Source organism: Trichoplusia ni, chromosome 7 (assembly GCF_003590095.1).
Source record: "Trichoplusia ni isolate ovarian cell line Hi5 chromosome 7, tn1, whole genome shotgun sequence".
Taxonomy (NCBI): domain Eukaryota; kingdom Metazoa; phylum Arthropoda; class Insecta; order Lepidoptera; family Noctuidae; genus Trichoplusia; species Trichoplusia ni.
The window spans coordinates 9,113,712-9,137,824 of NC_039484.1; the positions used below are offsets into that span (position 1 = coordinate 9,113,712).

Here is a 24,113-nt window from a genome sequence, read left to right on the forward strand (position 1 = left end):
ACTGTAAATAAAAAACTAATTCTAGTATTTTAGATGACTGACAGACATTCCATCATGTCATTTTATACATTTACACGTGCTGAACGCGGAAATTATCCGTTATTTGATAATAAATTAATGTATTCAAATTGCGAATCTAATTAGTTTTTGCATCGTTAAGTAGGTGTATGATCAAGGCTAACAATATTACGTTTTGACAAAAGAAATGAAATCTATTCGCCTTCTATATATAGACACAGTAAATAAACTGGACCAATCTAATACCAGGATCTAAGTTTAACTAAGATTTGAATTCAAATATTATTAAAGAAAAATCAATTGTAGAATATTCAATTATTATGGACATGCAGGTTTGATGACTTTACCCAACGTCATACAATAAACTTTAAATAGTTTTTATGCATAGTTTAATAAAACTTAAAAACATTGTTACACAACATCACTACAAAAACCTAATCAGTACTCGAGCCGAAATCTTAATTATATTTACTTTAAAATAGTTGTAACTATTGCATAATTTTCTATTCTAGGTATTACGCTAAAAGCCTGATTCTAATGATAACAACCTGAATTCTTATAATATTTGAATAAAATTTTATTTTTTCAAAATATAAAATAAAAAAAGACAATGACATTGCATAAGGTAAAATAAAACCCGTTTTATTTCCTGGTTAGTCATTGTTAAGTGTTAGAGTCTAATGTATGTACAGTCCTTCTAAAACACTTAAATTTTATTAAATAGTACGCGTACAAAATATCTAGTGAATACAAAAGGGCCACATGTTTTACAGAAAAAGTTTTAAACCGCAATAGTCTCAAAGAAAAACAGAACGTAAATCTTTTTTGAAAAAAGACTAATAAATTAATAAAAAAACTAAATTATAAAAAAAACATCCTATTTCAAATGCATTCCTTTTCTTAAATATTTTAAACATTAGAAAAATTATATGATAAAAACAAATTGAAAAATATTTATCGCAGATAAACAATAATAATGTCTAGCAACCCTACTTCTAAACTAAGGCATTAACATACTAGACAAGACGCGATACTACGGCCTTGACATAGAAACGTCATGGCGTGGCAATGACCGCTACACACAAGTTTATTGCCGAAACGGTTCAGAGAATTACGGATTTCGTTCATGAGATATATCATTGTTTATGTTATGTCATCGCTTTAAAACTTTGTGGTCTATTACTAGGTATAGTATAGATGCGTTTTATGCCCTGTATTTGGTCGACAACACTTCTAGCCAAGTGATTTTTAACAGTTGTTAGAATTAGTAATACACTAAAAAACAAAAACAATAATTAAAACAAGGCATCAAAAAATTCATCGGCATCGCTGCCGGCTGGGAGTGTGCCCAAAAGGCTGGCAGCATTGCCACGTTGAATGGCAGTGTTAATCCTCTGAGCTAGGGAAAAGCCAGCCTTTTGATTACTCACGACACTTTGTGGTGTGATCTCTATACATTTTTCTATCAATGTTAACGATTATCGAAATTTCAGTTGACTAGGTAGGTGGGAGTAGTAACCGACTTGAGATATTAATGTTTTTTCCCTTTTTATTCTTCCAGCATAAAAAAGGCTAGCTAAAACGTTTTGCTTACCATTGACTCTCCCTTAACACTATTGAATGTGTATTTGAATATTTATAGTGATTTTTAATAAACAACTTTTAGAAATATGACACAGCTTTTGCTATAATTATAACTACGTTGATAAATAACTTCGATAACGAAGTGCGGACTATTTAATTGTTTATTGATTAGTTCAATGCAAATAATATAATTTTATGGATATCGACTACAGTTTTGATGAATTATTTTGCATACATAACACGATTTAAATAATTTATGTTATTTATTTAATGTTTATGTGCTAAGCGGATTAGGACTTTATGTTTATGCATTTGTTGTATTTAATTTTTAAGTTGTTATACAGGAAGTTTAGGCGGCTTAATTTAAATAGGCTGAAAATAATCTATGACTAATGCCAAAGTTTTCAACGTGTCTTATAATAGCCCACCTAATTTCGAATAATAAATCATTCTAATAAATAAAAAATATTCAGTAACTTTTATTTTGAAAACCCACTTCAAATGTCAAGTAATTTTTGCACGTGCTATTTCCTACCACCTATCCAAAACCTGACAGGAACAACAGCGACTTAACCTTGTAGATCAAGTAGATTGCAATTGTCATACACGACTTTAGAAATCGTGTTTGCACGTGGACAATCTAATTCCGCGTTCTATTTAAAAAGCCTTATCTCAATACTTGAAGATGCAATTATGCGGTTTTATATCAGCCTTTATCTGCAAGAGATTTTCCTGATTCGGTATAAGGAAGTTTCTATTATAACACAGTGATATATTTATTAATAAGCTGGATATAACGAGACTAGGCCTCATATGGAGTTTGTATAGAAACCTATTGACTTCCGGATTGGCTACTGCCGCATTTCTTGGTGATCGTGCAGTTGCTAGTTTCCGGAACAAGGGTCAGGATGTGTTGAGGATTAATGGCAAGGTTCTAGAGATGATTTATGACATATCTTATCTGATTGCAACAAACCTATAAGAATTAAGACTTTATGCTATGGAGAGTAATCGGCCTATTTTTTAATAGCTGTAAAGTGCCAGTAAAGATGGCACTATTTTAAGGGGAAATTCAGATCGATTTTGTGATTGGAGGATTCAGAAGTATGAGGATATATATAAGGATTGTTCTTCCCGTATGAAGATTGTTAGATCTAACTGAAAACTTAAGGCTTGTTGAGCGAACTTCCACAGTCAGTCTCTTACCTCCAGGACATCCAGTACCTTCCAAATACCCCGTCTCTTAAAAATTACACCCTGCACCTATACAGCTTGACCTACTTCTTAAAACAACTATAAAATTATAACTTGTTGTCAAGTGCAACATATTCATGAACTTAGTATTTAAAACCTGTACTTAATTACAGTAATTCCAGTCTATTGTCCTCTTGGTTAAACGGAAAATTACTGTAATTTTGATCGATTATTATTTATCTGCTGCCGGTTAGTCACTAGTGATCTACATAATAACTGCTTTTTAGATGATAGGGTTTTACTAAATACATTGAATGTTGCTAAAGACTAGGTTACCCTTCGGCAGGCTTACCCATGGTAGATGTATTTTTGACTGCACTTGATAATATTTAATGATATACGTTTCTACGTGCTGGCATAAAACGCGGCTGACGCCACCCGAAGATTAGATTTAGTCCATAAGAGTCTGATACTATGCGTTCCCTCCCCCGAAGGAGCGGCCTGCCCATGAGGATTCCCCTGCCAAAAAAGGTTGATTTTGGATAAATCAAGGTTTAACTCCTGCAGTTCGATCGGTATATATCATGATCGATTTCGCCCACGGCGGCTATTGTCGCAAGTCGTGTTGTCATAGCCCGACGGGACGATAATCCGACACCACACACCGAGTCGACACTAGATTCCTAAAAATATACCGAAGAATGAATAAAATAAGAATACCTACAGGCCTTTGTTACTTGGTGACGGCATCACATAAATTGAGGGACTACAATGCAACGTTTATTGCAAGAACCATTACAAATTCAAAGCCAGCGTTTCTTTGATAGTGCTGCAAGTTGACAATCAAACTTACGATCTTATGCACGACCGTCGCCGGCCTCCAAAACAATGAGACGGGTGAGGCACTTAAATACAGGGTACAACGATATGTATGTCTCGCGTTTAAGATAACAATCTAGTAATATACTAGGCTGTTGGTATTATTATTATCTTGACTATATGCCGAAAATGGCAAATGGATAGAGGCAGACCCAGATGCAGTTTGAGTGTTCTAACGGAACTGCCCTTTTACCCGAAACGAAATGTCATCTCCAAACATTTGGGCATTTTGACGTTAATCTAAGGAGCTGGCCACTCGAAGCTCATGAGTAATACTAGTTAAGGAAGATTAGAGATGCCTTTTTTTTGGTTTGGCATGAATCCTCGTGGACACCCACTTTCTCGCGGGAGCGCATGGGTAGTGTCTGAAACTTACTGACTAAAATGCAGCCTTGTCTAGCTTTGAACATCATAGGTTAGGTAAAATGTCAACTACTAGATAAAACAGATTTGTATTAGAGGGACATAACAATGTGTCTCTAGATTCGCAGCATTTCTGAATGTTCGTTAAGATGAAAAATGCACCAAGTTTTAACAGCTTCGTGAATCATAAAATTAATTATGATAAATAATGATCGTTCATTAAGCAATTCCTAAACCAATCAATCATTGAAACCATTCAGTTTAGCACTGATCTAATAAATCAGTAGTCATCGCGTGCAGTTATGATTTAATCGCTTTGTATTTTGTAGTTTATACGTTCATTTAACCCTATTAATGGATATATCGATTCGGACGACGTTTAGCATCCGTTCACGAGATCTTAATAATTAGGTATTTTTCGTCTGATTGAAGGTTGGATATTATGTAGATCGCTTGTCTAGGTCATCTCTAGACAAACAGATCATTGTTATTCGAGAATTTTGAATACGAATTATCGAGAACGTTTGAAGTATTCGTTCGGACTGAAGGTAGTACTTGTACTTGTCTATAAGCAGTGCTGTGGGTTTGTTAATTTTGCATCACTCTACAATAGAAAACAAATATATAGGAATGACATTCCTGTTAACCCCAAAGGAAAAAGGAGGGTATAACACTCCGAAGTTTGACCGAAGTTTGTAAGTTTGACCGCTTGTGTTTCTGTCTGAGGACCGATTTAGATTCGCTTTTGAAAGGCAGTTTACTAGGGATGCTTATTAGACATTCGGCTACAATTAGTCCAGACTTCCTTTTTGAGAGTTTACTACTAAGCTCATAGGTTGCTAATAAGAGCGTAGGTTTATTCCTTTCAATATAATACTTCATTATTCATTACTCATATTTTAATTACTCAGGATATAGCAGTATAATAAAAATATTCCTACCTAACAAGAATACGTAACAATCGTTCAGTTATCGTGACTACGGTTGCCGTTACCACACAATCAAAGCAGCATTTAAATCAATCCGGTGCAGGTTGTACATATTGTGCTAATAGTTCATGCTAATGGCATAGATAGAGCTGTAGACATACTGATTTACGTAATTGTTTTAAATAGTAAGGCACTTTAATTTTCAAAGTTAGGTTAAAGATTTGATATATGAAGGATTGCAACGCATTGTCATACACCGACACAAAAACGCAGATGACGTAGCACGGCGGTTCAAGTTTAGTTAGTAAAAGTCTGGCACTACCCTTGAGGACTCACCTAAAGGGGTTGGACTTTGAAGAACGTCAGTCACACTACTTTATAGGCTTGAACTTAGATAAACACAATGTTTATATATAAGGAAACGTTAGTCCTAGTTTTGAGACGAGAAAACAAGAGCGATGATGTGAAAAATCTAACCTAACTCGAAAAGCAAATTATTTACACTCAGTATACCTAAACGTAAGCTTTTAGTATCTTACCCCTAAATAGTAATTTAATCTCGATTTTAACATGTAGGTAATTGAGTCTACTCATATGAACCAAATCAAAATTCTCTAAAAATGAGACAAAAAAAATAACAGCTATTTAAATTAATTATTCAATTCGCATTAGCCATTGTGGTCAAAGCTCAATACAGCTGCATAAAGGTTTCGCATAATTATTGCATTGAATCAAGGCGACTAAGCCGGATACGAAAGAGGGCTGTATCACAAACAGTTTGCTTCATAAAGGTCCTTTATAATGTATATTAACTTTATAAATTCATAAACCATAATCAGAATTCATTTGAATACGCAATTTCGAATTACGAATTTCAAAAATGTTATATTAAAGTAACGTTTGCAATCAGCTTCGAACCGGGTTTTTATTTTGTCTGTATATTGTTTTTTTTTCTATGTCTGTTGCCGCTTATTTTCTGACTGGATGAAACGTGATATAGCTGAAAATTAGTCCCATAAATTTCACTAAGTTTTGCTGAGTAGTTGCTTTTATTTTATGTCAGTTTTATATTTTCAATTTTAACTAAATGTATTTATTGATACAGCTTATAACGCAAACAGCGGGCAAGGTTCATATTTATTAGACATAATTGACGCATTACTTAAATATAACCAACACGATCTTGTAAATTCATATATTTGATTAGTAGACACTTATGGCGGTTATAAACGCATTAAACGAGATGTTTACACGACTGCGCACTATATGTTCAATTAAACTACCATTTTGCTTACAAATGATAAACTGCAGTATTGTTTTGATAAAACATTAGATCCTACACATGTATGAATTTGCACCATATAATATGACACCGACCTCATTAATACTTATTATGGGTATAAGTCGTTGGAAATTGCGCTCTACTTTAAACTGACTTAGTTCGAAGTATTAAAAGTTGGTAGGAGAATTGAATGCTGTGATAAGACTATGAATGCATTCAATTTTCTTATTAGACATTTTTATAGGTTTTGATAAGCGTGATCTGACGATAACGGGTATTAGAACCAGATTATTATGAAATAAGATATGGTGTGTCGGTACAATATATTTAGTAACTAGTTATCTTTATGATTACTAATTTTCCTAATTAAGTGCCAATGATTTTTATGACAGTTAATTTGAAATTCAAATGCTACCAGAAAAGAATTTAAAGCAATTAGTTTTCATTTTTATGAAAAAGAATATTCTATGTCTCCAAAGTTATCATACCATGTACTTATATCGATAGCTTTCTATGTGCTTGTGCTCATGTACAGAAAAATAGTAAATGTAGAGAAAAATACAATGTCACTTGGCTAAGTTTAGTTCTTGCATAGGGCCGTAAATCGTCTCATATTTAAATACTTGTAACATTCTAGTACAATAAACCCTACAATTCACAAAACAAATTGAATTCAAATTGTTACGACCAAGCCGACGCGACAAGGCTTTCGCAACAGACTCCCATTTAAAAGGACTTATCCATTTACATCTAGGTTCCAAGCCTTGACATTCCTGGGTATAACTTAACTATTAAACAATGCACTTAGGTATCTTGCATTGTAAAGACATAATAACAAATAAGAGCAGATTAATTATGCATTTTAATTGAATTTAGCATATTTGCTATAGGCGATACTCTAGCATCATCCATTTGAAAAGCTTTCTTTAAAAAAATGTATGTTGAGGCATTTCTTCCTTTGTGACTTATAACCTTAATTACCGTATAAATGAAAGACAATGTCAGATAAAAAAAGTCAAATTGCAAAAACAATTGCAACAAATAAAATTTATTATTATGCTATTTCTTCTTTTTTTTTAATTCTTAACTCCCTCAAAAAGCCTCAGGACCTGTAAACCTGATCACTGACTAACTGAATAAAAAACAATGACGTTACAATCTTCTCTGCATTATCATACTATTATTACACGATTTTCCATTGTTTCTGCAGCATGCAACAATTATACATGTAGTGAGTATCTTTCCATACAACCTTTAACGTTATATCACAGTAAATGGACAGACAACACATTCGTTATGTTATTTTGAGTAAACATTTTGCTCATTTAGCTCTTTAACCGTACATCAATATCAACCCCAAAACTAAAGCCTTTAGAATTATAATATCTTTGAACCAATCTAAGATAATCTTGGTTTTTGTGAAAAAATCCTTTGACTTCCAAATGCTTCTTATAAAGCTATTGACTTTAGTAGTACACAAAGTAACAATTACCTCAAGACAGCGTACTCAGGAAAATTACTTCCGTTTAGACAACTGATCACATAAACACATTTTACAGAACGCGGTACATACTCGTAGGTACATTACTCAGGATTTTATTGAACATGTTATTGTTTCAGCTCGCCGACGAGCTCCCGGCCCAGATGTCGGAGCTCAGCATACGGACGATGGCAAAACCCTCTTACACTATCAAGAAAATCACTCCCGAAGACAAGGAGCGTATGCTGAAGTTCCTAAGAAGGTAAGCAGTACTATTGATGCATCCTACATGTGTACAGCCAGTTACGACAGTTCATAATCGCTACCAGATTTACCTGGCTGGTATAGACCAGAAATTTTGAAATTTTTGTTTTATGGAAAATTTGATTTCAAGCATTAGTTTCTGTTATCTGTGTTTAAGAAGGCATGAAAATATTAGTCCTGCGCCTAATCTCTATCCTGTCGTGTTGGAATGCCGTCCCATCGGCCTTAAATAGTAGGGGAACAAAGAGAGCATTTTATGTAGCCGCCGAGCCGCGACTATGCAAAATATCAATTGAAAACAAGATTAAATAAGTATTTCAAGTTCTGTATTAAAAATACATTTTTTTATATCAGAGTTGGGAAAATGGTGTATGAATAGAACTACCAAATAACATAACATTGGTGTAATAAGACTGCAACATTGATATGAAACGCCTATTACAATAATTGTGGACTTAAGAATCGTAATAAGAATGAATCTTTATCTCCAGACTTTGCCCGATGTACTATCGTGCTTCGTTAACAAGTTATTTCAAAGGTTGCGATCCTAAGACATATCAAAGCTAAAAATAGATATTGTGCAATGCAGAAATACTTGATTCTACTGAACACATCAACATGCAAATTCGTAGAAATAATAAAACAGTATTTCTTGAAAGGGATCCAAATTGTTATTGATTCCGGCTCAACTCACATAAAAGCAAATGCATTTCCACGTGGTTCTAAAATTATATGTTACTGTTAATATTAATAGTTGTAAACAATATTTACCTCGGTGCTTTGTGCGTTTTAATGTTTGAATGTAACTGAAAATAATGTATTAGTTAAAAAAAGTATAAAATAATCTAAAAAAAGGAATCAATAATTGGAAATATGAGGAGAATAGTGACATTTGGAAAGGTTTCCTATCTCTCCTTGTTTTTCATGCAATTATTTTTCCTACTTAGAAACAGCTGGTAAGCCATTATTCATGCCGCAATTTTTAAATGCTCTATTCACTGCATGGGACAGGAGGAAAAAACAAAAAAAAAACTATTTAATCATAAAAAAATCAGCTACAAATTGTCTGGAATTTAACATATTCCTGTAAATAAAAACAGCTTATTAAACTGTGCCAAAAACTAACAAACACAATCTTCAGGTTTTTCTTCCGCGATGAGCCGATGAACTTGGCGGTGAATTTGCTGGAGACTCCGGAATGCCGATGCTTGGAGCTTGAGGAGTACGCAGCCAGCACCCTCGAAGATGGAGTGTCGGTAGCCGCAGTCGATGAGAACGGAGAATATGTGGGTGTCATAATTAACGGACTGGCCAGGAGAGAGGTAAGCAGCATTCATGCATAGAAACTTATCTTGGTGATTTGTGCGTACAGCGTCAGAATATGCATGAGTTAATAAATCGTGAAATGTTCAGAGATAAAAAAGGGCTCTGCTCTTATTTACGCATTCATTGCAGTCGTGTCGCTGTTCTCATGGTAATGGAAAATGGTTAAAACCATGCATATTATAAAATACTAGTAGTTCCTGAGATTAGCGCGTTCAAACAAACAAACAAACAAACTCTTCAGCTTTATATTAGTATAGATTAGACGGTGTATGCACACATATTTTCGCAAATAGAATATACAATATAAATATATAAAAGTATTTAAAATTAGCCTGTTAAATTTAAATTAAGAATCCTTGTACCTTAAACCTTCTACTGTAGAGAAAACTTGTATTAAAAGAAACCTTTTTTCAACCACGTAACATCTTAAAATAAATATAATTTTCGCATCAGTCATACAAATGGATTTAAGATTGCCATAACAATATCGAAATCACGTCCGTGATATATTTTATTTAATAGCGCAGGTGACAGGTGCTCCATCGTTACGAATTCTCTACGTGTTAATGTAACCATTTCTGAAACAATACATCACGTTCCGCTTTTTAATTACATTTTCAGTACTGAATACCGTTTTATTGTAGCTGTGTATGCTTAACACCTACAATGATTGGCAGAATTTGGAAATATACCTCAAAGAAGGGATAAATTATAACGAAATTTAGGCTACCTGTCAGCCCCGGATGGGCGCCATATGAAAATACCTACAACGTAAACTACCGTCGTTTTATATCTAAGCCTATTGGTCTGTATGCACACTGCCCCACGTTTTCAGCAAGTACAGCGTTATCCATATGCCATAATCTTTATCCTTGCATCCTGCGCTTCCCGTACGAATCTCTCATGCACCGAAGACCCTTAAAGGTCCAACAGCTGTGAGTCCAGCCTAAGTGAACGATACTCACTAGTACCATTTACAGTCATTTATTTTCGCATCCGACGTTCTGTGTGAAAATGCCATTCAGTTCTCATGGTAACAGATAACTACAGCAAACAAGTTGTATGCAATAAATACACCTACAAACTAAGTGTATAATCAAATAAAACAGTCATCGAGATACTGATAGTGTAAGGACTTATTTACACAAATGCAGAATAAATAAACTCTTTGAACAAGTTTATAAATAAACAACAAGTTATTGGTCAAGTTCTATTTGCGATACTTTCAAGTGGAAATCAAGATTTTCTCTACTTGCCACGATTTTTCTAGAACAAACTCAGATGAAATTTCGGTTTAGCTCATCCATCTATAAATTTATTAAAATCGTAACGTACTAATAAACGTAAGTAGAGTTTATTAAAAGGAGACGATTCCGTCCACCATAGCCGACCATTACAAAAGCCTCAGACATCTCAGTAAGCTTAGAGGTGTTTATTAGAGCTGATGCGTACCAGGTACACAAAGGGCCAAAGAAGGAACATAAGGTGGGTTTTAGGCAGTAAAATCAGGGACTCCCTTCCGCTCAAACCAAAGCGGGGTAAGACATTTGATGATGTCCCATCCGGAAAAGTTGTACATATTTCCTATATGCCAGAGTTAAGACCAAAGAGTTAAGAAAAATTTTGAAGAACATTCTGGCATTAAAACCTAATTGAAAAGACCTGTTTTGCGGATAAATAGCAGAATTTGTAACAAGTATCGATATTATGTAAAACGTTAACAGTTTACTGCACAATGTTGACAATATTATTGCTACATGGATGTTTTAATTAGCCACGGCTGGTTATATTCGAACAACTGGAGACATAGTTACGTGCAACGAATGCTAAACGAGTTATTTATTTCAACCAGAGTCTTGAAAACAAAGATTTTTTATTAACGAATATCCGTTGTCATCCAAATGTCAATATTTCAGACGTCACTGAAAATTACGGCTGAAACCGATTTATATCATATACTTTTATTTTGGGTATAACCAGAGGCTGTTGGAACAAAAGTAGTTGGATGACAAAACTTAGAAGAATATTGTTTTCGAAAACCGAATCTTAATCGTCCTGTACAAATAATTAATTATTCGTTTTTGATTTTCTTTTCTAGATTTAATAAGATTATTGAACATAAAAATACGGATTTCTCGTTCGATAAAAATGTTTTTTCCTTAAATAATATCTATATCCCGTATTCATAAAAAGAGTGAAAGACATTCTATGAAATCTAGTTTCAAGGAAATCCCTCTCGGCAACGAAAGGAATAAGCAAATTCCATTCTCTTTTGTTTTTCTCGCATTTTCGATTAAGGATAACAAGCTATTTGAAATACATTTAAAATTACGGTTAAAGATATTTTAAATTCTCTTTATCAATATCATACTTGATATCAGTCAATAAAACATGGGTTAAGATAAGGTTATTTTTATTCGATTTCAATGTCCGCTTAACAATACAATCGACCTCATAAAAATAAAATACAATAAAATTATGCAGTTTCTTTAAATCAGAACATGTTTCAATAGGTTATAAAAATAAATTGTTTATTTTGTAAACAACGAACGGTTTTCGAGAAACAAGTAGAACTAGGTCCTTTCAATTTACGTTGCCCTGGCAACGGAGCACTTCAAGGATTCTAAATGCTCTCAATACTTCGATCTTGTTGTTAATTAATACCAAGGACGGTTAGGAAAGGGTTCCGGCTGACGGGCCAACACGCTCCAATGCCCGATACACTTCAATAAATTAGATAATCGGTGACATCGGCGTGCGAAAAATACGCAACTGCGTGTCCTTTCACCGCCGCTGATCTGACAAGGTCGACTTGACTGGAATTAGTATTAGAGTTTACAAAATTACAACAACTCCATATCGCAAAGATTAGTCGTAACATAAGGAGTATTTACACATACTTAGCTAGGTTTTATCTACATGAATATTGGTCGGTTATTGGTTAAAAACATTGATCAATGAGTTTTTTATATAGGAAATGTTGCAGCATACCAACCTGCTTTTGGTTGCGGAGAAATAATTTATTCCTTTTTTTACTGAAGACCCTTGCGGCTTATCTTTAAACTGATATAATCTTGAATATATATATGTTAATAATAGATGTTGCCTTACCGGATCATTGCGGTACTCAAATCAAATCAAGTGTTTTCATTTCTAAGCAACGTATGAAACTGAAGGCCTCTTCCTAAAAGGCCAGGAATGTTCAAGAAATTTAAACTACTCTTTTTCGCAGGAAGCAGACTACACCGACAAATCGGAAGAGTGTCCCAACGCGAAGTTCAGGCGTGTCTTGCGAGTGCTGAGCCACTTGGAGCGCGAGGCTCGCATCTGGGACAAGCTGCCGGAGTCATGCAACCTCGTCATGGAGGTCCGCATAGCCTCCACGCATACCGCATGGAGGGGACGGGGTCTCATGCGGGTACTTTGTGAAGAGACTGAGTGAGCATTCATTTTTTTTACCTAGTAGAAGATGCTAGCATAGTAAATTAGGTCATCGGCATTTTCTTGTCTTGATTTTTTGTCTGCTGCTCTAGAACATTGGTAATGGGTTTTTAATTTTATGTATTTTAATTTTTCTGATACGTCTCGTATCCTAGAACGGTCGGAACGATAGAACGATCTTTGACAATAGAAGTATCGTTCAATTCTTCAAAACTAGTATTTACCTAAATGATTTAAGTGTCAATTGGTAGAAAAAACCGCTCATGTCATGGTTTGTATTTTTAAGCTGGCAGAAAATGTGTTTTGCTATGGATGGATATAAATTGAGTTATGTCACTTACAAAATGTGCTAAAACAAGGGGGTAACAGAAAAATGGATTTAAAAAAAATTGTCTTCTTCCAATTATCTCTTTTAAAACAGAATACTTTACTTCACAAATTGCCAAGGTCTCTGAAAATTGAAATGTTCATCAGAAAACCACTTTCCTACATAAAGCTTCAAGCTTCTCACTGACACAAATACCACCTGCGCGTGACAGCTGCTGTCACTTAATTAATGAACATAAACTTGAGTAAAATAACTAACTCGGGAACTGTTTTGTTTACTTTTAAACAAGAGCACAGAAATGAAAATATCTGTACTGTGTTTAAACTTGAGTAAGCAAATATATGCTTCGTACCTACTTTAGAAATATAATAAATGTGATTATTTTAGAATTTTTTGTTGTTGATCATTATGGGAAAAATGTATTGGAGGAAATTACGACGCATCGAAGTTAACTAAAACCAACAATAACCCAAATATCATGAAGGTTTTATTCGCTTCGGAGCATCCAAAACTTCAAACCGTACATTACAAAAACCATACAAAGAATAAATCAATTAAACATGTTAAAAAAGTAAAAAAGTGTGTAACAACAATAAAAAATGCTTCACGCGTTTGACATACGTAACCGCTCACCCTTAACATTTCCTAGTTATATACAAGTTCATATAAGGAAGTCATTCATTAAAGGAACATTGCAAACGAAATAGGAAATTACAAAAAAACTGAAAATATTTTTCTATGCGTTCGTGGCATAACTTTAATTGAACTATTTCATTGTAGAATCAGCAAAACAAAACACACCTTGAACTGTCAGATTTGAAAATGTAAATATCATTGGGACTGCTTGCAACTAGACATAAAGTAAGGATTAGGAAATATCTACAGAAATCTTACTAAACACATAATATGTAGATACATGGCAGATGTCTGACTATTGGCTGATCACAATCGCCGGAGTTAGAACGAAAAAGATCCCCAAGAAATTATAGAGCATTATTTTCTTGGGCTTAATTGCCTTCTAGAAAATAATGCCCTTTGTGAATCTCTAAGCGGATTCAAAGCAATTCCAGACTAACAATAGACGAATAACGACTGACCCATTAAATGCTCATATACCTAAATTTATTCTACTCAACATAATTCTATTAATAAAACACAGTTTTTATCCATAAATTATTCTAATAGCTCAGTTTAAAGCTCAGACTCATAATTACAATTAAGGAAACCAATAAAAAAACTAATAAGACATGTTTTATTATCACAAAGTTACAATGAAACAAGTTGGGTGCATAAGAATATTGTGTTCTAGAACCGTCAAATTTACAAAAACAATATTAATTTGAAGAAACAAATGAAAAATTGCTTTAACCAACCATTTAGACAGCGCGTGCGAAACAAAAAAACTCCTTTGATAAACATTTAGGGAAATAGAACTTGTTCTAATCCTAGACATGATTGAGATCTCAAGGTCAACAAAAACATAAGTTGATGTATTATTGTTAAATAATATAATCAATATTTAAAAAAAGACTTAACTGCTAGGGTTTGCAAATTGGTTATAAATTGAAAAATTCATGCCTCTAATTCTATTTTTAGACTTTTTAAAATTATTTGACTACTTACATAAATCGATGCAAAGATTTAAAAAGGCTTTAGACGAAGCTTCGCAATGTGGTTTATTGAATTCATAAATAATGAGTTTAAAAAATCTGCAGTGAAGGAAAGGCATAATTATTACTTTCATAATTATTCCGTTCATCTAAAAGAGTGCGAACATCTCTATGCTTAGAAAAAGTAATGCATGTATATCTACTATAGAATATTTATTACATCGCCATTAAAAGTACACATTACATGCTATCATAAAATGTCATACGGACAAAGTTAACCATTCCTTCAGTGACCTACTGCTAAAAATACAACAATCAATCATCAAAATTTAAATTTACAACCGCATTAAAACTGGCTTATCATAATTGATCAGTGATTACTTCGAAACTATATTTAAGACTGATGACATAAATATCACGTTAATTTATCTCAAAATATATTCAAGGGCAATATGGTCAAGTATTCGCAATTATATTAATTGGTCAATCACAATTGGCTGGTTATATTGATTGATTATAAAAAGTCTAGCTTCCTGACTGAAATGTTACTAGAAAAATCTAGACGTCTATCAAATGGCTCTCAGCTAATTTTTACTTAAGTAAGTAGGTACCTACAGCAATTTCTGCAAGTGTCGTGTTGTGACCAAAGGTAATTTGAAGGCACTAATAATTCATTGATAATAAATCGCAATCTCAGTGGATTTTAATGAGATTGTTGATTAATTACCTGAATAGCGTTAAATAATATTGTCTATCAATCAATTTCAATGCAGAAACTTGACAAACTTTACTCATGTATTCAGTAAATGTGCATTATTTATTGAATTTCGTTATTTCGGTGTTAATATTTTATTTTTAAGAAGTTTTATAAAAAAACCTTAAACCAACAATCAACAAAAACACTTCTGTAAAACAACATATCTGAATAATTATAAGTACTTGTGTAGTTATTAAAGCGAAACGGCGCTTACTTTAGGAGGAGATGTTAAAGTATTATCTTCTACATAAAAACTTTTTCTTTTTCTCCTCGGGGGAGGAAGCGGGCTAGTGTCACACTCTTACTGACTAAACCTGATCCGCCATGCAACATCTCCCGCATTTAGTCGTCGCGCAATACATAGTAATTCATTACGCACCGATCCGGTGGTAGGCCCCTAGTTAAGAGTATTAGCAATACAAGAACTGAGACACAAAGACTAACGTAATAATAACCATAATTATGAACACAAAGCATCTGTCAAGACTTCGTTAGTTGACTACATAATAGGACTGTTGTTCTACGCATATTATGAAGACATTATATAATAACTGTTATTGTGTAATTTTAATGAAGTGCAATGTAACCTCACAATATGACTGAGTAATGTCGCAGGATGCGGAAAATTTAATTTGCAAAACAGTTGAATGTCAATGTTGAATTAAGAAAAAAAATACAACTCGGAAAGTCCAGACCATTTGGAGACATAAGGAATTAAGAGTAAATTGAGCAAAAAAGTTTTATATATTGACAGGGGTTAAGTATTTATTAATTTCATAATTCCTACATTATAATATGCAACTTCTCCATAAATAGTAAGCCTATATTCAGTCAATTTACTAAATTAAATCAATAAATTTAAACCCTCATTTGAATAAGATCATAAATGTTGCATGAGCATTGAGCACGTGCCAAAATGTATTGCGGAAATCGACATCAGGGGCATTGGACGCAACCTTATCTCAATTAACATAATATAAACAAATATATATCAACAATTTACTACCATTCAAAATTTGGAGACCTTTATGTGGTTGATTTTCTCGCCGTTCTAACCAAATTTCAACTTAAGCTGCCGCGTTGAAAAGATTGGAAAGCTAGCTATCGGCAATTGACGTAACCTAATTTATGCCATAGTTGAGGAAATATGGGAACAACAAAGTATGAAAGTATCTCCACCTATTCTGCCAAAGAAAAATTGATAAAAAATCGTTCAAAAGGACAAGTAGACCATCGTTAATATTCAAAAGCAAAATTATTAAGAATCTCCGCAGTTCAAGCGAAATGTCAAGTTGTAATACAATGATGAATAAGTTCAAAATATAAACGAAAAGCATCCTAGGAATTTAAATGGCCATCGTATTATGCATGTTGTTTAATTCAAGATGAAATTGATAGCGATCGAATAAATTATATTTATTTATTTTTATTTTTATTCATGGGCCATTATTATAATTTATGAAATCATTAGCTTATACATAAAGTTTAATTTACATATTTAAACATGCGACAGACAGATTTTTAAATATATCTTTAATAAGTTTTATTAATAAATAAGGAAATATGTCTATCACATTTTGATTACTATGAAAGTGTGATAATACAGTTTTAGTTTTACTACGTAGAAACATACTTCAGGTTCAGGAAATATTACAACTATGTAGACTAACCTTATCAAATAATTGATTGATGTTCTTTTTTTTTGTTTTCAAACAATAGTGTGTATAGAATTCAACAGACAACTTTCAAATATTGTTGCAGCGGTATCTACTCAAAAATGCGTGCATTAGTTTTTATTAGCCGTAGATAATGAATTTAAAAAGGAAGTATAAAACCTCCTTGAAGGTCAAACGCGACAGGCTTTGTTCCTTGTTGCTGACACATAACAACTGCAGTCATCTGAAATTGGCTGGCGAGATTGTATGACACATCGTATTAGCCGACAAATGCGTGGCAATGCATTAACCATAATTAATTTCCTTAGAACGTGTATTGTATAAGAGCAGCATTGCTATTAACTATTCTGCGCTGTCAGTCAATTATTAACTTAACAAATTCATATTTTTAAGAAAAACCCTTTTAAGTAACTAAGCTGATAAATCTTAAAATATATTTAGAACCTTTTCTAGGGCTGTATGTATATGCTTCGCTGTCTAGCCCAGGCAGTTCAAATTATCAGAGATGAAAATAAAAATCGAGTCTTAGCAAATTTGAAACCGTCAATCGCTCTTTTTTATCTTTGTACCTTTAGGGTGCAAGTCCAACTCCAATATATACAGAAACTAGTGAAAGTTACATTTTAGCTTAGATTTCAGCTCGGATTCGTCAACAATTTCATGAATTTATTATCTTCTGTGTTTTAACATTACTGAATGCTTTTAGACAACACCTAGAATAAACGTAAAACGATCCAAGCAATGAAACTTGATTTGACCGCTAATTTAATAACAAAGCGTCGATGTTAATCATAGATATCTCACGCTATTAAATTTATTGTAAAACTACTTCCTTGTATGCATAAATAATCATGTTATTATATCAAACTAGAATTAAAAATACTAGTATTAATACAGCTGATAATAAGAACACGACCTAAGTCTAGTATTAAAATTGTCCTGAATTGAGTGAAGATATAGTTCGTAACCATTACCTATAAAATGACTTAACGTTGGTATTTAAAATTTTACTTCTTTAGAAAATATTAATTTAAATGGCTGCTTCAATAGTTAAGGGATTTCAGAAAACAGGCGGTTTACAATGTCTGTATACTTCGAACAGATCTCACAAAGCTACGGAGCGCTTAGATAAAATTTTGCTACACGAAAATTCAGCTTAATAATAATGAAAAGTGTCTAAGGATGTGTTATTAAAAAAGATTTGTGTTATAAAAATGTTAGGAATAAATATAGAATGATTGAAACATACCTACACAGCACATTTTAGAGATACTCTTTTTAAAAGGTTCTTAGCTTGGTCACTAACCACTCGCTTCAGTGGCCGAATAATAACTTTTCTATGACTGTTTGTCGTTTCGGTTGGATTTTTGCATCTCAAATTTGATAAAATTTTAATGGAGTGTCATTTAAAAGAGTGGGTTGTTAGATTTTTTTAACAAAATGCCATTTTTTTGGAATATTTCATATACCTGCATCGGAAATGTCCTTCAGAATAGCCTATCTGGAAACACATAACTTTTAAATAGTACTTCGAAACAATAGCATCATGTTATCTACAGAGTACGGTAGTTATTTCAGCGCATGCGTATTACAATTGTTACGACATAGCAAGGCCGCAAGATGTCACGAGACATGGACTATATTATGTAGTAAGAGAGTAGCTACCTAGCTAGACTAACTTTAGCCTATTGGTTCGCTCGCGAGTGTTATAGCGGCAAAGTCGCTGTCAAAATGTATGCTGAATACACTTCGGCTTTTTACAATGGCCGATGAATGAATGGCAATTGGATTAAATTTGACACTTTTCATTTTGCCAACACAACCATTTTAATTAATTGAATCAGGGCCCTGTGTGTAATAACTAACACACAGCGCGAAAACTGGGCACACGGGGTAAATTTTATTGAAATTTTTCCAGCATTTTTAACGTGAATAGGTGACAAACATCCACACGATGATGATAATACCTACCAAGTATTTGTATCCAGGAAGGGAAGAATTCATCTGTCTTCTTTTAGTTACTGGATTTGAGACACAATTTTAAGAAATTTTAACAGTCGCATGTTTCCAGTTTTCCGATTAAAATGTTTGTTCTCATAGTCAACCAAACGATGAGATCAATTAAAGCATGTTGTAGGACATGTCTAGTCTAGATATAAGCATCTGTTTTGTAGAGTATTATGACAGTAAGTATGCCCGTTTCTTGACGAATCAATTGAAGTAAATAGGACAATATAGTTCAGAATACTCGCGATATTATTAGTCTTACTCACAGAAAACGAAACGTTATGTATGAACGACTTACCTTAATTTAAATGGATGGGTGGGGATACAGTAAGTCAACTTTTCATTTAGCTTGTAGTCAAAAATCTGTAGGTATGTAGTTTTTAGTCCCGATATCGACCTCTTACTTGCCCATAAGATGTTCTTGGTGCGATACCTCTATTTTTACCAACTAATTTCATAAAGTTGTTGTAATACTAGACTGATAAACACTTCTCACGGTGGGGTAGATGCCTCACATAAAGAGAAAAATTGTGCGTCTATCAATTTTTCCACAAAATTGTTCCAACACACGTGGATAAGCGTCCTTAGTTCATACAAAGATCATATATAAAAACAATTATTATAGCAAGCCTGGGTGTCATTAAACAGTGTGACCATTCATCATTCTCAAGGAAGCACGTCCCTAAGTGGCACGCCAAATCGTTACTTAATACCCACTTACATATAATGACAAAGATTACTTCCTCAAAGACTGAACTATTATTTTGTTATATTTGTAGTCACAGGGAAGGCCTGGGACACATCTAATACATTAACGATATTATTAACTTGTCAAGTTGTCACATTTATTGTAAATTACATTATGGGGTCATGGGTGTGTGTGATAAAAAATATTTCAATTACCTGCGTGTTGTAGATGAATGATGTTGCGCGCTGGTGAAGTCATGGAAGATAAAAGCCCTTTCGCCAGTACCTTGAATTTTATGTCAAGGAATTGGAATAAAAAACAAACTGTCAAAAGAATTTTCACATTCGCTATTAATAAAAACAAAACTTTTTTACTCTGACCGTTAAGCATCAAGGGTGATCCTAAAACTTGAGCATCTAGTCTTCTAATCAAGTATTTTAAAAATACGACGTTTCATAACAAGTCAAGTAAAAAAAAAAAACAACATTTTGATTTATTTATATTTATCCAGTAAAATCCCATAGTTTTTCGATCCTCTTGGGGAAGTCAGACTCATATCAGGCTAAACCTATTAGTGATCTTCACCCTTATTTTATTTCATTTCTGCTGAAGTAAATAAATGCTGCACACTTCATTACAGTGGTGACTTTCGTTGCACGGTTCCAAAGCGTCATTCCTTTGGAGAAGAACCGGCAAGAAACTCCATAAGTTACTTTTACAATAATAACAATTGTTTGTATTCTAGACGTATTGCGCGATCATTGGGCGCGGGCGCCTTGCGCATGGACACCACATCAGCATTCTCCGCGGCCGCTGCAGAACGGCTCAAGTACAAGAAGATATACTCGACGCTGTACGCTGACCTGCCGTACGCGCCCCAACCAGAACCACCGCATCTCGAGGCGAGAGTCTACATCAAACAATTGTAAGGTAAGATCGAATTTTCCAAAGAATATAGTTGCCATTATAAGGAACTTAATCCATGCGTAGTGAAAGTTTTACAAACACTCATATAACACACACAAAGATAGGTACGCAGAATCTGAACATGCCTTTCTGGATCTCACCTATGTTATGTGTCGTCGAAGGCAACAATTTTAAGAATGTATATATGTCATGTAATTATAATAATTTAATATCAGCGGTCTCCAACGTTTTCTCAAACGAACTAATGACCACCACAACCTTTAAAAATTGAAATATGCTTGATCCATGATTTCGTTGATGCATCGAATACGGTAATAAATAAATAGTGGCAAAAAATACTTTAGAACCGAATCATCTATCGTTAAGGATTGTTGTGCAGAGTCATATTGAATAATAATGAATAAGTTCAGGTTAAACTTGGGTAAAGTTTGAAATAAAAACCATATTAAAACATTGATAACAATAAAATTGAGTAACGGTAAGAAAATAAACGTTTATTATAGTATTATTTATTTATCATTTGTTTTTATTTTCAGAACCCGCACAACATGAACATTCGAAATATAAAAACAAAAAGGTATTATGAATCATTATGATATTCAACGTTACATAATTATTTAATTGTTTATTCCGTAATGTTTATAATCCTAAATTTTCCTCAAGCCTGAGATTGTATATTTTGGCAACGAAGCTAATTGTTTTGAAAAAAACTTTCCCTGTAAGGGGTTTATTGAACTGTATAATTTTAATAATTATGTAGACATCTCTCATCTCGTTACCTGTGTCATTATGTAAGTTTAGAAAAAACTGCCTGCAATGTATTAGAAGTGTGGTGTTGATCTCACTTAGACCTCACTTGGTTGGCGCGTAGAACCTTAAATTCAACAACGCAATTGACAGAAGCTATTCGAAATTGATGGCATAATATTAACCGTCTTTGGCATATAAGGAAGCAAAGGTTTGAAGCAGGCGGTGAATAGTAAAGGTAGTATACATACGATATAGTCTTCCGAACAAACTATAATACTGTTTTCTACATATTTAGCGTTCTACATAGGCATCGCCGCATTATGCATTCCATAATATTCATAGATTTAATTGTGCGGTGCCTGGTAAGGTACAATAGCAACGCACCTTATGTAAACTGTGCAACAAGTAAATATGCAGGCGCTCCTATGGGTGTCTTGTGTCTTTAGATATTACGTATGTGTAGTTCCTTAAATTGTAGTATTATTTGATATTTACCTTAACTTGGTGATAAAATATGAACATTAAATGTTTGAAGAAACCTTTTTAAAAGAACTATCATATTTTTACATGGCGAAATTATATGAATGTGATTTAGTAGATAAATAAAGAAATAAGCTGGCTTATTTTTATTATTATATTGGTCTGGAACCTATTAAATTACATCAAAATTATACATCGGATGAAACCGCTGTTCGAAAAAAAAACAGAATTATTAACTATTTTTCAATTCCAAGAAATAGTCAATGAATATTCTATTATCATATAATTATAATCAATTGAATTGTGGTGTAAATATTATATCTTAATTACAATAAATGTGTACTAAAATAAAGAGATATTGTTTTATTTCCGTACCTATAACAGACTTAGTAAAGAAAGCGACAACATTCTGTTCGTCCAAACAAATTACAGTTTCAACGGCTAATCAGTAAGCATCTCATTAACTTTACCTCGTTATATACAATTAAAATATTACAGCATAACAACCTGTCAAGGGTAATCTTTATTTACGGCAAAAAAATATAATTAGTTATTTTCCCAAGCATGATCCCTGTCTAGAATTTAGCTTGTTTATTACTAGTGAATAAAGGTAGTTTATTACTTAGACCTAGAACATTAGTATTTTTATAATGTTTGATAGAGAAATCGTAAAAGGAGATAAATAGTTTTTTTTTAACTTTGTTTTTGGGCGACAATACCATTATATTAACAAATACAATAAAAAAACAATTGTTACTTAAAACGATATTTTGATTTTTCCGGATACAGGTGAAGCCAAATATTTGGAAAAATATTTTTTTGTCGAATCTAATTTATTAAACAATTAATTCGATAACGTAAAATCTAGAAGAAAATGCTGGTTAATCCTTAATTGATAGTATGATAAAAGTAAAAAAACAGTTTAGCTTTTATTTTTGTTATTTTCTTTAGCTACATCAATATTTTTATCCTTGTCCTGTAACTTAATCACATTGTTTCGCTTATGTTCTTGTTCTCAGCCACGCCGTGTCAGTCACATCCTAACTGCCAAAAACTACTTACTACGACTGGGCCAAAACATTTAAACACAAATTCAGACCTTACCACCACGACATAAGGATGAAAATGGCGGAAAATGTACATCCAAATAAATAGAAACGTACATTCACAGTAACGACAAGTAGATCTGTGAATACTGACACAATGTGTGCCAACTAACAACTTCTGTGTCAGACCAACGCGACGCATCCCCACCACTCTGCATATATTTAAGGCTCCATCATTTTCTATTTACCATATTATAATCACCTAATATCTATTGGTGTGCAGAATTCAAGAACATATTTATTTTATTTGGTGAAAGCTGTATCTCTGTTCGCGACTATCGGTCAAATACTAAAAAGGTCGGAAAACACATATTATTTATTAATTTATATATTTCGAGTTAAATCGGAAAGGGAACCTTTTGAACTTTGAAATTTAAACATTTTTAAGATTTGCTTGATTTTCAAATATCTTCTTCTATCGTCTTTAGTTTTTCGACAATCTAGAAAGATATAACTAAGTACGAATATAATTCTAGTCATATTAAAATAGATGAGCATCTCTCAAAGGTAGTTTGGAAACAATTGTTAAAGGTTGACAGTTCCAAATTTTACCGATAATACACAATAAGGCATTAAAGAGATGTCAGTAGAGATTGTAGAGTCCTATACGTATCACTAACCACTACGAAAGATAAATTACGAAATCGAATTAAACGCAAAACGATCTAGCAGTCAAGATATATTATTTGACTATCGAAATATAAAATCTTACATTTTTGTACGTGTAACAATACCTAGGGCCACTATTTATAATTTCCGCAAGGTTTTATCGCTTGAATATAGACAGTTATAACTATCAAAAACATACAACTAGAAATTGATCTTTTACACAAATTTATCTATAATTATTATAATAAATTATTATAAAATTTATCTATAATTACTATAAATATTCATTTACTCAAGATGGAATGCCAAAACATGCAGAACAAATATCTTCAATCGAGGAATACCTATACGAAAAACTGACAATATTTTCGTGGATTAAAAACGAAACTTAAACTATGCCAGTAACCGGATTATC

The 24,113-nt window shown here is 33.1% G+C and overlaps 1 protein-coding gene across 3 annotated transcripts in view; it reads left to right on the forward strand.

Annotated features, from left to right (window-relative positions):
- The window catches only part of LOC113495679 (dopamine N-acetyltransferase-like), a 60,351-nt gene extending 38,016 nt beyond the window's left edge, over positions 1-22,335 (forward strand). For all 3 annotated transcript variants that reach the window (XM_026874550.1, XM_026874549.1, XM_026874548.1), the window contains exons 2-6: positions 7,870-7,991; positions 9,135-9,315; positions 12,552-12,757; positions 20,572-20,756; positions 21,290-22,335. In XM_026874550.1, coding sequence (XP_026730351.1) covers positions 7,894-7,991; positions 9,135-9,315; positions 12,552-12,757; positions 20,572-20,755 — 669 coding nt within the window. In that variant the 5' untranslated portion in view covers positions 7,870-7,893 and the 3' untranslated portion in view covers position 20,756; positions 21,290-22,335. The remainder of the gene's footprint in view (positions 1-7,869; positions 7,992-9,134; positions 9,316-12,551; positions 12,758-20,571; positions 20,757-21,289) is intronic.
- Positions 22,336-24,113: the final 1,778 nt, after the last annotated feature.